Consider the following 12,445-nt stretch of genomic DNA (forward strand, 5'->3'; position numbering starts at 1 on the left):
TGCTTGTTGTCATATTTTAGACACATACTGGTTTGGCTAGGAACCATTTATTAATGTCCATGGAGACTTTATTAACTGATTTTTCTAAGACTATATTTGATTTGCTATTTATTGCAATGGCTGTATAAGGGCCACAAGATGGAACTTTGAAGGACACCACATGTAATTAGTTCCCAGCTGGATGATGCCTGGTAGCTTAATACACATCTCTTTCCTAATGACATTCTGCAGGATTTCCTGCCACACAATAATATTCTAATTTACAAAAAAGGCTAATGTGATTCACTCAGTCAAACGTGTTTGACAAATCACAAAATGTACTAGAAGCCTGTAATTTGTCTAATGAAGTAAGTACATTTTCACTGTTTGTGCAGATAGCATTCTCAACATCGGAACCATTTAGAAATCTGAACTGTGACTTCGACAACATATTAGTTATTGCTTGGATGGTTTAAAAGAGGGGGGAAGGGACCAAACTATGATGTCATCAGTCCCTTGTTCTGAAGGAAACAATGCCACAAGGGTGACAATAAGACAACAAAAAACAGAATGAAAGGAAAAACCACAACAACGACTGAAGGGTAACAAACACTTAAATGGACAAAAGGGGACAAGAAAACTACAAAGACACAAGAAACAGGCAGAAGAGGTTAAAACAAGAAAGCATGTTACCATGGCTGTCTGACCATGAGGATAAAAAGAAAAAGCCAGCCACTCAGCAACACATTAAATCCCCACCCTGAAAGCACTAGGGTGGAGGACACACAGGGACAAAGGACATGTGCTATATCTTAGAGCAAAATATAAAACTCATCCTCACAAATACAACATAAAACTAAAGCTGCTGTTGAGGCATTGTCGCCCAACACCGAAGGTAGGGTGCTGGGAAAGATAAAAGTGGGCAGTCCAGCTACAGAACAACCATCATTCATGAGCCACAGTGACACTGAGGTGGGTCCTCGCGACGGAGGAGGAAACTATGCATCAGCCACGTATCGCTAATGCGGAGCCGACAGAGAACCAAAGAGTCCCTGCCTGACGCACGCACGGAGGTCTTCCACACATTCTTAGTTTCCTTAATGGCACGCAGTTTGTTATGCATACTGAGGTTATGCCATTCCGTCTCCCAAAGCCGCAAAACCTTGCAGCGTAATACTGAACGCAGGTCAGTTTCAGAGAAGCCGATCTCCATAAGGGGTTTCTGCGTGGCCTGTTTGGCCAGCCTGTCGGCAAGTTTGTTGCCTGGGATTCTGGTGTGACCTGGGGCCCAGACAAATACCACTACATGACTGGACCATTCCAGGGCATAGATGGACTCCTGGATGGTCGCTACCAAAGGATGACTAGGGTAGCACTGGTCGAGAGCTTGTAAGCTGCCCAAGGAGAGAGTACACAGGAGAAATGACTTGCCTGGGCATGAGCAGATGTGCTCAAGAGTGTGAGATATGGCCGCCAGCTCTGCAGTGGAAACACTGCAGCCATCTGGCAAGGAGTGCTGTTCTATATGTCCTCCATGAACATAGGCAAAGCCAATGTGACCATCAGCCATTGAGCCATCAGTGTAAACCACTTCACGACCCAAGTACATGTCGAGAATCGAGAGGAAGTGACAGCGGGGAGTCACAGGGTTAACTGAGTGATTAGAGCCATGCGAAAGGTCTAGCAAAGCCGCGGCCTAGGTGTACACCATGGAGGTGTACGTGAATGAACCACAAGTATAAGTGGTAAAGGCAAGGACTTCAGTTCGGAGAGAAGGGATCGCACACGAACTGCAATCATAAACCCTGACCTGGGCCGCTGATGAGGGAGAGAACCCCATGGGCGGGAAAAGGAGACGGTATTTCGGATGCACAGGAGAACTACGAACGTGCACAACATAACTAGAGAGCAACTGTGCACAACTAACCTGCAATGGAGGGACTCCGGCCTCCACCAGGACGCTGGTCACCGGCCTGGCCTAAGAGCTCCTGTCACTACCCAAACCCCGCAGTGGTGCACTGGGTCAAGTAAATGCAATGCTGAGAGTGCCACCAAACCATAAACCAGACTCCCATAGTCGAGGCGGAACTGAACAAGGGCTCTGTACAGCTACAACAGCATAGAGTGATCTGCACCCCAGTTGATGTTGCACAGGCAGTGGAGGGCTTTGAGATGCTGCCAGCACTTTCGCTTAAGCTGATGAAGGTGAGGAAGCCAAGTCAATCGGGCATCGAAAACCAGCCCTAAGGATTGGTATGTCTCCACGACAGTGAGTGGATTGTCATCAAGATAAAGTTCTGGTTCTGGATGAATGGTACGATGCCAACAGTAGTGCATAACACATGACTTTGCGGCCAAAAACTGGAAACTGCACCTTTCAGATGGCTCCCTGTAGGCACCATCAGCAAAATCAGTACTGGTGGACAAGTACGAAATGCAGAAGTCATCTGCATACAGAGAAGGTGAGAGAGACGACCCTACAGCTGCTGCTAGACCATTAATGGCCACTAAAAATTGAGATACACTCAATACCAAGCCCTGCGGGAGCCCATTCTCCTGGATATGGGGCAAACTATGCAAGGCACCAGCTTGGACATGGAAAGTACAAAGTGACAGGAAATTTTAGATAAAAATCGAGTGTGGGCCTCAGAGACCCCACTCGTATAATGTGCCAAGGATATGATGTCGCCAGGTCGTGTCATACACTTTCGTAAATCAAAAAAAGATGGCAACCAGATGTTGGTGTCTGGAAAAGGTTGTTCGGATGGCAGACTCGAGAGACACAAGATTATCAGTGGTAGAGCGTCCATGGCAGAAGCCGCCCCGGCATTGGATCCAGTAGGCCATGTGACTCCAGGACCCAACCCAAACGCCGACACACCACACATTCCAGCAGCTTATAAAGAACACTGGAGGGGCTGATGGGCCAATAGCTATCCACATCAAGTGGGTTTTTACTGGGTTTCAGCACCGGAATGATGGTGCTCTCCCACAATTGCGATGGAAAGATGCCATCGCACCAGATCCAGTTGAAGATCACGAGGAGATGTTGCTTGAAGTCAGATGAGAGATGTTCAATCAGCTGACCATGGACCCGATCTGGCCCAGGAGCTGTGTCATGGCAATGTGCAAGGGCACTGAGGAGCTCCCACTCTGTAAATGGGGCGTTATAGGGTTCACTGTGGCATGTAGCGAACGAGTGAACTTTCCTTTCCATCTGCCGTTTGAGGGTGTGAAAGGCTGGGGGGTAGTTCTCCGACACAGAGGCTCAGGCATAGAGCTCAGCAATCACATTTGTGTCAGTAGACAACATGCCATTGCTGTTAATGCCAGGGACAAATGTTCGGGTCTGGTACCCAGAAAGACGTCTGATCTTCATCCAGACTTGGGTAGGTGACGTATGGCACCCAATGGTCGAGACATAAATCTCCCAACATTCCTACTTCCGTCTTTTGATAAGCTGGTGAATGTGGGCATCGAGCCGCTTAAAGGCTATGAGGTGCTACAGGGAAGGGTGCCACTTATGCCGCTGTAGAGCCCGCCGATGCTCCTTAATTGCCTCTGCAACTTCTGGCAACCACCAAGGGACTGCCTTTCACTGGGGGGCACCCTAAAGAATGAGGGATCGTGTTTTTCACCGCATTAATGATTGTTGTAGTCACCTGCTCAACCAGCACATCGATGTTACCATGTGGAGGACAGTCAACAGTGACCACAGAGGTAAAGTTTCCCAGTCTTCCTTGTTTAAAGCGCCCATCTGGGCAAGCACCTGTGGGCCTGATGCCGGGGCAGTGACAGGAAGATGGGGAAGTGGTCACTACCACACAGGTCGTCATGTGCTCTTCTGTGGATAAATAGGAGTAGTCCTGGGCTGCAAATGGCTAAATCAATGGCCGAGTAACTATCACGAGCCACACTGAAATCTGTCGCGGTCCCAGTATTTAAGAGGCAGAGGTCGAACTGAGGCAGTGAAGTTTCAACATCTCTGCCTTGGCCAGTAAGCACAGTGCCACCCCACAAGGGGTTATGGGCGTTAAAATCTCCCAAAAGTAGGAAAGGTTTAGGGAGTTGATCAATCAGTGCAGCTAATACATTCAGGGGTACTGCACCATCTGGAGGAAGATATACATTGGAGACAGTTATTTCCTGTGTATTCCTTATTCCGACAGCCACAGCTTCAAGAGGGGTTTGATGGGGCACAGTTGCACTACAGACTGAGTAAATGCAAACTCCACCTGACACTCGATTATAGTCTTTACAGTTCCTGTGGGCAATGCAGAAAGCAGGTGTAAAGCTTAACACTAGTGGCTTAAGTATCTTGCTTCATAACTCAGAGAAAAGATTGTCACACTGAAAAAAAAGAGAGACAAAAAAAGAGACACCAAAATGTAAGACAAAAATCGGCTGCAGAGGAAAAAGTAGAACATAAGTTAACAAAAAGGATCAATTCACAAGGAAAAGTTAAAGAGAAGCTATGAAATGCAAACGATTGATGAGAATGGCAAACAAAAGTGATGGCAATGGGAACAACAAACTACAGTAGACAGAGGTAGGTGTGTGTGTGTGTGTGTGTGTGTGTGGGGGGGGGGGGGGGGGGGGATATTGTCAGTTTCAACCTTATACAACTTATCCAAGGCATATTATAGTGGCAATTAAAATATTCTATTTCAGAAGTTAGATTTTTTATGGAATTAATGGCTACGCATGGCTTGTTTACTTTCTATTTTAGAAAAATGCATACGGAAAGTTAAAATAAGTAATTCAAAAAATTCATAGTGAGATACCATATCACTTACATAAAAAGAAATTTATAAGATTTTTTTCACAAGATTCACAAATTTTCTGTCCTTCTTGTGATCTTTTAATGAGTTGCCATTTTCAGAATGAATTTTTCATTCTGCGTTGGAGTATGTACTGTTTTTTTAAGTTCTGGCAGATACGGCAGGCTGCCACTCCAATGCTCAAATTTGCAACCTGGATTTTTACAGGCATCTTACCAAATGACATTACAGGCACAACTCCCAACCTCCCTTCACAGCTTCAAATCTGCTACACTTATCTCTTACTTCCCAAAAGCACTCCTGCTTATAATAGTGGACTCACAGTCCTGTATAAAATTATATGTGGAGGAATGGCTTAGCTATAGCCTACAGAAAGCTTTCACAATAAATCTTTCAACCTGACAGCTGAGTCGTCATCTGATGGCAGACAAGAAGCTATTTAGTGAGTAAATAAAAGTTACTCTTGAATGTCAAATGTTTCTGTTTTTGCTCTTCATATCATGTTACAATAAGTAAACTTATAACCCAGAGAAAACCGCAACTAACTGGCGAATGAAGTTGTTCAATCTTTACAATCCGTTCCGTATCACAAATAAGGCCCCTACAAGAAATAAATGTCTAATTATCTGTAAATAGCTAGGGAGTGGCCTAATACTGAGATATTTTTGAAAACAAGTATAATTTTTGTCAAATAACACACTGGAAAAGAATGAAAATTAAGGTCAAGCGACTTGTTGATAAGGAGGCAATTAGAAATTAAATACATGCTAGGACTGCACAGGATGGAGTATGAAATGGCCACAGCATTCTCAAAGAAATTGTGCCATCATTTGCATTTAGTGATTCAGGAAAACAAACAGAAGCCTAACTCTGGATTTTAATTTGACATATTTATCAACCCTGGGAGCACCTCACAATGATATAGAATTTGTCATCATAATCAATGACAATAAATTGATCCAAATATACACATTCGCAGAATATACACAATATGTGGTATGCTGGGCATGAACTTTCTGAAGGAACCATCCTAGCATTTGCCTGAAATGATTTAGAAAATCACAGAAAATCTAAATAAGGATGGCCAAACAGGGAAAACTCCATCCTTCTAAATATGAGATCAGAGTGTCAACAACTGCCCTGCTTAATTCAGTTGGTGCCTGTCGTACAATGTTAATTTGATTTGCACACACTCTGCAACAAACACTTTATAGTGGTGAGGGCAAATAAACTGATGACCTGTATTTCAAACACAAGCTCAGTATCATAACTACTGCACCAGCTCACTCAGTGATATATGCCATACTAAAATGTTTAACAAGACCAGAACAGCACTCCACAGAACCTGAAAATTAGGAGCCATCTGATCACATTTTCCTTGTATACTTCCATGTCACTTACTCTCTTCTTACACTTCTTCCCTTGCACTCCTGGTAGACTTACGTTTGTCTTACATTCTATAGCACATTTTTTGGCGTCCCCGCTAAACTCTCTTGTCTCTTTCATTCATGAGTGAATTGGTGCAATTTCTTTTAGCTATGACTCATTACTTGTTCCACTAAATATATCCACTGATTCAGATTTTAAAATTTTGTTTAGTGTGTCATAGCAAATCACAAATAGTCTTTTGTACTTAAATAATGAATACAAGCTATGATGGTGCACTTTCATAATACATACCAAACATCAACTAAAAATTAAATATCATAAGGTGAAACTAGTAACATCGTCATACTATTACATAAACACACACAAAGGTCACAAGTTTATATGAGTTGTTAATAACAGCTGTTTAGGAGCTGCTGCTAGTAATAACATCAAATGCTGCAGTCCACTGTACGTTTAAAATGCTGCCTCACTACTAAAGACTAATCTAAACTGTCAGTCTTCCACTTTATGCTTCCATCATTTTTTAACAGTTCTAAACATTCTAATGTTGACCTTACTAAATCTTAATTGCTCTGCCCCGAAAAAACGGCTCTGTATTTTTATGTCCAACCAAAATATTGATACTGTCTGACATGGCAACTGAGAATATTTTCCTACGTCAGCAGTTGTGGTCACAAAGCAGCAATGACTTTGGTTACATGATGATTTCTCCAATCACTCTAGCCATTTGCAGAAACTAGTAATCAAGTTATAACAAATTTAGAATTTTAGTACTTACCGTGCAGCTAACTCCTCCTCATTGCAATTCATATGACCCATTTCACCTTCATATTGATCAAGAATGAATGAAGCAGCAGCGAGATGATGCCTTGCTTCTTTAAAACCAACTTTTTCCATTAAGTACTGTGATAATGTGGCTGCATTCAATGCCCAATCAATAGGATCAAAATCTTTTGTCTCCAGTTGTCTTTTAAGCGTTGTGTGGCAATATATAGCAGACTTCCTATTGTCACTCAATGCGCCGTATATTTGTGCCAAGTAATATAATGTCAATGTGTGTGTTTTTTCCAATGATGTACCTGGCCCTGAACTATAGGTCTCGGGAACAGTGGCTTTAAATATACTGGGTGCATCAATGGCAGGTAGATTAATTTCTTTAGAGTAAGTCTTATACAGAGTTTCTGCTTGTTCTAAAAATTCCTGAGATTTCTTTGGTTGGTCTCGTTGGGACCACAATAGTCCAAGTTGATTTAATGCTGTTATCTGAGAAATAATGTATTCTGGCCTTACAGCATCATCAGAAAGACATTCAACACATTTCATTAGTTGCTCTTCCCCAGTTGATAGCTCCTCTGTATCTAACGATACCGTTCCCAACAACAACCACACAATTCCAAGCATTGCTTTCACTGTCACATAATCCGAGTTTTCTGCGTTAATATCGTCGAGAATGTTCACTAGTTTCGATTTCATTTCAGTTAAAATTTTACTGGCAGCATATTTAGAGCGGTATGGAGCATTCTCGGGATCAGATTTTGATTCTTCTTCTATTAACAAACAAGCTTTTTCATACTTCTCTCTCAATTCAATAAATACTTCTCTAAAATCACCACTTGGCTCCATTTCGCTTGCAACCGTTTTACGGCTCTAAAGAGATTGAAACCGAGGAGCAGCGTCGCATAAGCTTCCAACACGGTTTACAAATATTTCACTCTACTCTTTCATTCTGAAAGTCCAATGTTTAGTAAACTGTACAACATTGCATTTGTCCTAATGCACGTAATATGTCATTGGCAACATTGAGAACACATAAATGCGCCGTAAACATAGACAACATTTATCCTATTTCTGGCACAATACGCAAATTTCCATTACGAGACAGTGTCATTCAAACACTTACGCCAATGCTGTCAGAATCTACCGTCACACACTTTGACACATACGTCACAAAACTCATCTTAGTCTGTTTACTTTTGTGTTCTGTCTCCAATATCAAAGTTATTAAACGCACTTAGCAGGTCTATGGAGTGCAGCGCAGATATTACATGTGCGCAACCAATATCTGCGCAGACAAATCGTAGCATGAGGACAGCAGCTCGTCGCAAATCTGGTGTGCAAAACAGGTTTGACTCAGCTTTTTGTTCAATCAGGTGTTTCCCGTCTGCAGGTGCTCAGTGAACTCTAAAATGGCTGGTACGTGTCAGAGCGCTAAAGATTTTTTTTTTTCTTTATTGTGATTTTAAAACCCGTAGAACAGGTACGCTGGCAGCAGCACAATTCGCCGCTCTTCAGCCAAAGATAGTACAATGATAAAAACAGAGAAGACACATGAGTTGTAACAAAACGGCGGGGAAAAAACAGTTGACACATGAACATAAAAAACATGAAGCCGTTCACACTCGATGACAATCCACACCACAAACTGTTGACACGAAGCACAAACACTGAAGATGTCGATGGCACTGGTGAACGATGGAGTGTGACGGTGAACACTGAACACTAAACACGACGGCACACACGAGACACTGATGGCGATGATCGATGATCTCCGGCGGGCGAATGTCCACTTAGCGTGTGCGAGTCCAGGGACCTGCCAAGAGGGGAATAAGGGTGAGGTGGGGGCGAGGGGAGAACAAGGATGCCAATGGCTGAGGAGATGGGGGGAGGAGGAGAGGGACAGGGGAGGGGAAGCCCGGGGGAGGAGTGGGAAGACATGGAGGAGGGAGGGAAGAAGGAGAGAAGGGAGGGAGGGTGCCCAAAGGAGCAAACACAGGAAGAGGGTGGGAGGATCAAAGTTGGTAGGAGGGGTAGATGGAGGGGAGGAGGGCATCATCAGGGAGAGGGAGCTGGCGGAAGCCACCTTGGGAGAGGGTAAGGAGGGTGGAGAGATGGAGACCGGGTGGGGCGTGGAAATACAGGTGCGGCAGTGGGCGGGGGTGGAAGAGGATGGGCGAGACAAGCGGGTGAGGAGGATTGAGTTTACGAGACGTGTACAGGATCTGTATCCTTTCAAGGAAAAGGAGGAGGTGGGGGAACGGAATGAGATCATACAGGATCCGCGTGGGAGAAGGGAGAAGGATGCGATATGCAAGGCGGAGAGCATGGCATTCAAGGATTTGAAGGGAATTATAAAAGGTAGGGGGCGCAGAGATCCAGGCTGGATGGGCGTAACAAAGGATAGGGCGGATGAGGGATTTGTAGGTGTGGAGTATGGTGGAGGGCTCCAGACCCCACGTACGACCGGAAAGGAGCTTGAGGAGATGGAGTCGGGAGCGTGCCTTGGCTTGGATTGTCCGGAGATGGGGGGTCCAGGAGAGTCGACGGTCGAGGGTGACGCCAAGGTACTTAAGGGTGGGGGTGAGGGCGATAGGACGGCCATAGATGGTGAGATAGAAATCAAGGAGGCGGAAGGTAGGGGTGGTTTTGCCTACAATGATCGCCTGGGTTTTGGAGGGATTGACCTTGAGCAACCACTGGTTGCACCAAGCGGTGAACCGGTCAAGATGGGATTGGAGAAGGTGTTGGGAGCGCTGCAGGGTGGAGGTAAGGGCAAGGAAGGCGGTGTCATCGGCAAACTGGAGAAGGTGGACGGGGGGTGACGGTGGCGGCATGTCCGCCGTAGTGGTACAGAGTCAGCCGTTGAATTTATTGAAATTACACTGGTCAGCCAGAACATTGTGACCATCGACCTACTATCGATACAAACTCGTACAGGCAATAGCAGTGACACCTGGTAAGGACTGGATGTTGGCGCAATGGCAGAGCGTTGCATGCTCTGATGAATCCTGATGCCTTATTCATCATGCCGATGGGAGGGCACGAATCTGTCGTCTTCCAGGAAACAGCTCCCTGACACTTGCACTGCAGGATGGAGACAAGCTTGCACAGCTCCGTTATGTCTGTGGGGAACATTCACGTGGGCATCATTGGGTCCAATGGAGCTCATGCAAGGCACCATGATGGCCAACAAGTATCTTACATTTGTTGCAGACCTTTCACACCCCTTCATGATGGTCATGTTTCCCAATGGCAGTGGCATTTTTCAACCAAATAATGCATCATGTCACAAGGGCAAGAGCGTGATGGAGTGGTTCAAGGAACACAGTGGGCCTCCAACTTGCCAGATCTGAACACAATCAAACCAGCGGAGATGTGATTGCATGTGGCATCAAAGCTCATCATGCTCCTACCCGGAATGTACAGCAATTGGGAGACCTGTGTGTCCAGATGTGGTGCCAACTCCCTGCATTGACCTACCAAGGCCTCATTGCTTCCATTGCCACGAACTGTCAGAATTGTTGTTCACGCCAAAGATGGACACACCGGCTATTATGTAGGTGGTCATAAAGATCTGGCTGATCAGTGTGTAGGTGTCACACGAGTTTGTAGAAAAATAAAGGCAAGGAATACGCACTCAAGGTAAGATGGCAGCTGTTTACAATTCCTCAATAAAGAAAAAGTATTGGAGGGCAGGAGGATATAAGATGAACATCAACAAAAGCAAAACAAGGATAATGGAATGTAGCCGAATTAAATCGGGTGATGCGGCGAGAATTAGATTAGGAAAGGAGAGCTTATAGTAGTAAATGAGTTTTGCTATTCGGGGAGCAAAATAACTGAAGATGCTCGAAGTAGAGAGGACATAAAATGTAGACTGGCAATGGCAAGGAAAGCGTTTCTGAAGAAGAGAAATTTGTTAACATCGAGTATAGATTTAAGTGTCAGGAAGCCGTTTCTGAAAGTATTTGTATGGAGTCTAGCCACGTATGGAAGTGAAACTTGGACGAAAAATAGTTTGGACAAGAAGAGAATAGAAGCTTTCGAAATGTGATGCTACAGAAGAATGCTGAAGATTAGATGGGTAGATCACATAACTGATGAGGTGGTACTGAATAGAATTGGTGAAAAGAGAAATTTGTGGCACAACTTTTCTAGAAGAAGGGATCGGTTGGTAGGGCATATTCTGAGGCATCAAGTGATCACTATTTAGTATTGGAGGGCGGTGTGGAGGGTAAAATTCGTAGAGGGAGACCAAGAGATGAATACACTAAACAGATTCAGAAGGATGTAGGTTGCAGTAGGTACTGGGAGATGAAGAAGCTTGGACAGGATAGAGTAGCATGAAGAGCTGCATCAAACCAGTCCCAGGACTGAAGACTACAACAACAAGAACAACAACAACAACAATAAAGAAAATATGAGCATTTGCCCCTATGGCAAAAAGGTGAACAGTAATGGAAAAATCATTGTGGGCTGTTTACTCAAAAGGTCTAATCAAAGCAATGAAATCTGTTGGTACAGGCTGTGCAGAGTATCATTCGACCATTAGGTCCTGCGTTTACTTAATACGATGGAACCAGACTACACAAAAACTCCCTCGAACAATTGTTAGCCTTATTTATCACAACCACAGTTGACAGTTTGTTTGACCATTCCGAGCTTGCAATTGATAATAAGTTAGCATGCAGGGAACAAACATCAGAGTTATCTCATAACTGTGCACAAACTAACCCTGGGCATGAAAGACACAAAAATATAAAAACCATAATCAAAGAATAAAAAATAACAGATATATATATATATATATATATATATATATATATATATATATATATATATATATATATATATATATATATATATATATAACACAGTGACTCTGGTGACTGCTGCAAAGAATTTAATGGCACGATTGTTTGTTAATTGTGTGATGTTGCCACAAAATCTATTCGATCTGGCGTCTATGACAGCGAAATATGCAAACCAAATTTATGGTATTTTTATCTCCTCTGCTCTCTGAATGATAAAGAAATACTAAGATCCAACAGGAATACGACTAATATTTAGCCTCTTAGCATGCTCACCCCATGACTGGCATTGTCAGTTGAAGCTATACATGTTCATGTACTTTTCAGTTGCATACTTACAGTTTCTAATGCATGTTAAGATCGATGAGTCTATTAGATATTGACTCTAATTAGTCCTCTGTGAGATTATGAAGTTGACCTTTTAATCAAATACGCAATACACCATATTGCCAGGAACACGCATTTTTAGAGACCATTAATTCAACGATGTACATAACGAAGATCAAGGAGAAAACATAAACTACCATACATCAAAGAATAAAATATGAATGTACCCAACACCCCCACAAGTCCTCAAGATGTCAATTCGTGAACTCTGAAAGTCCCACAGCTTGACAGCACCACTGATGTTTACCTTTAGGCACTGCCTTTGTCAAAAAATCACCTTGCTGCTTATCGGTACTTACAGGTCTCACACTGAATTTTCCT

The 12,445-nt window shown here is 43.6% G+C and overlaps 1 protein-coding gene across 1 annotated transcript in view; it reads right to left on the minus strand.

Moving 5' to 3' along the window:
* The window catches only part of LOC126416423 (KIF-binding protein), a 112,525-nt gene extending 104,298 nt beyond the window's left edge, over nt 1–8,227 (minus strand). The window contains exon 1 of the mRNA XM_050084143.1: nt 6,928–8,227. Within this exon, the coding sequence (XP_049940100.1) occupies nt 6,928–7,772 (845 nt within the window). The 5' untranslated portion in view covers nt 7,773–8,227. The remainder of the gene's footprint in view (nt 1–6,927) is intronic.
* Between the last annotated feature and the right edge of the window lie 4,218 nt (nt 8,228–12,445).

This window comes from Schistocerca serialis, chromosome 8 (genome assembly GCF_023864345.2).
Source record: "Schistocerca serialis cubense isolate TAMUIC-IGC-003099 chromosome 8, iqSchSeri2.2, whole genome shotgun sequence".
Lineage (NCBI taxonomy): Eukaryota > Metazoa > Arthropoda > Insecta > Orthoptera > Acrididae > Schistocerca > Schistocerca serialis.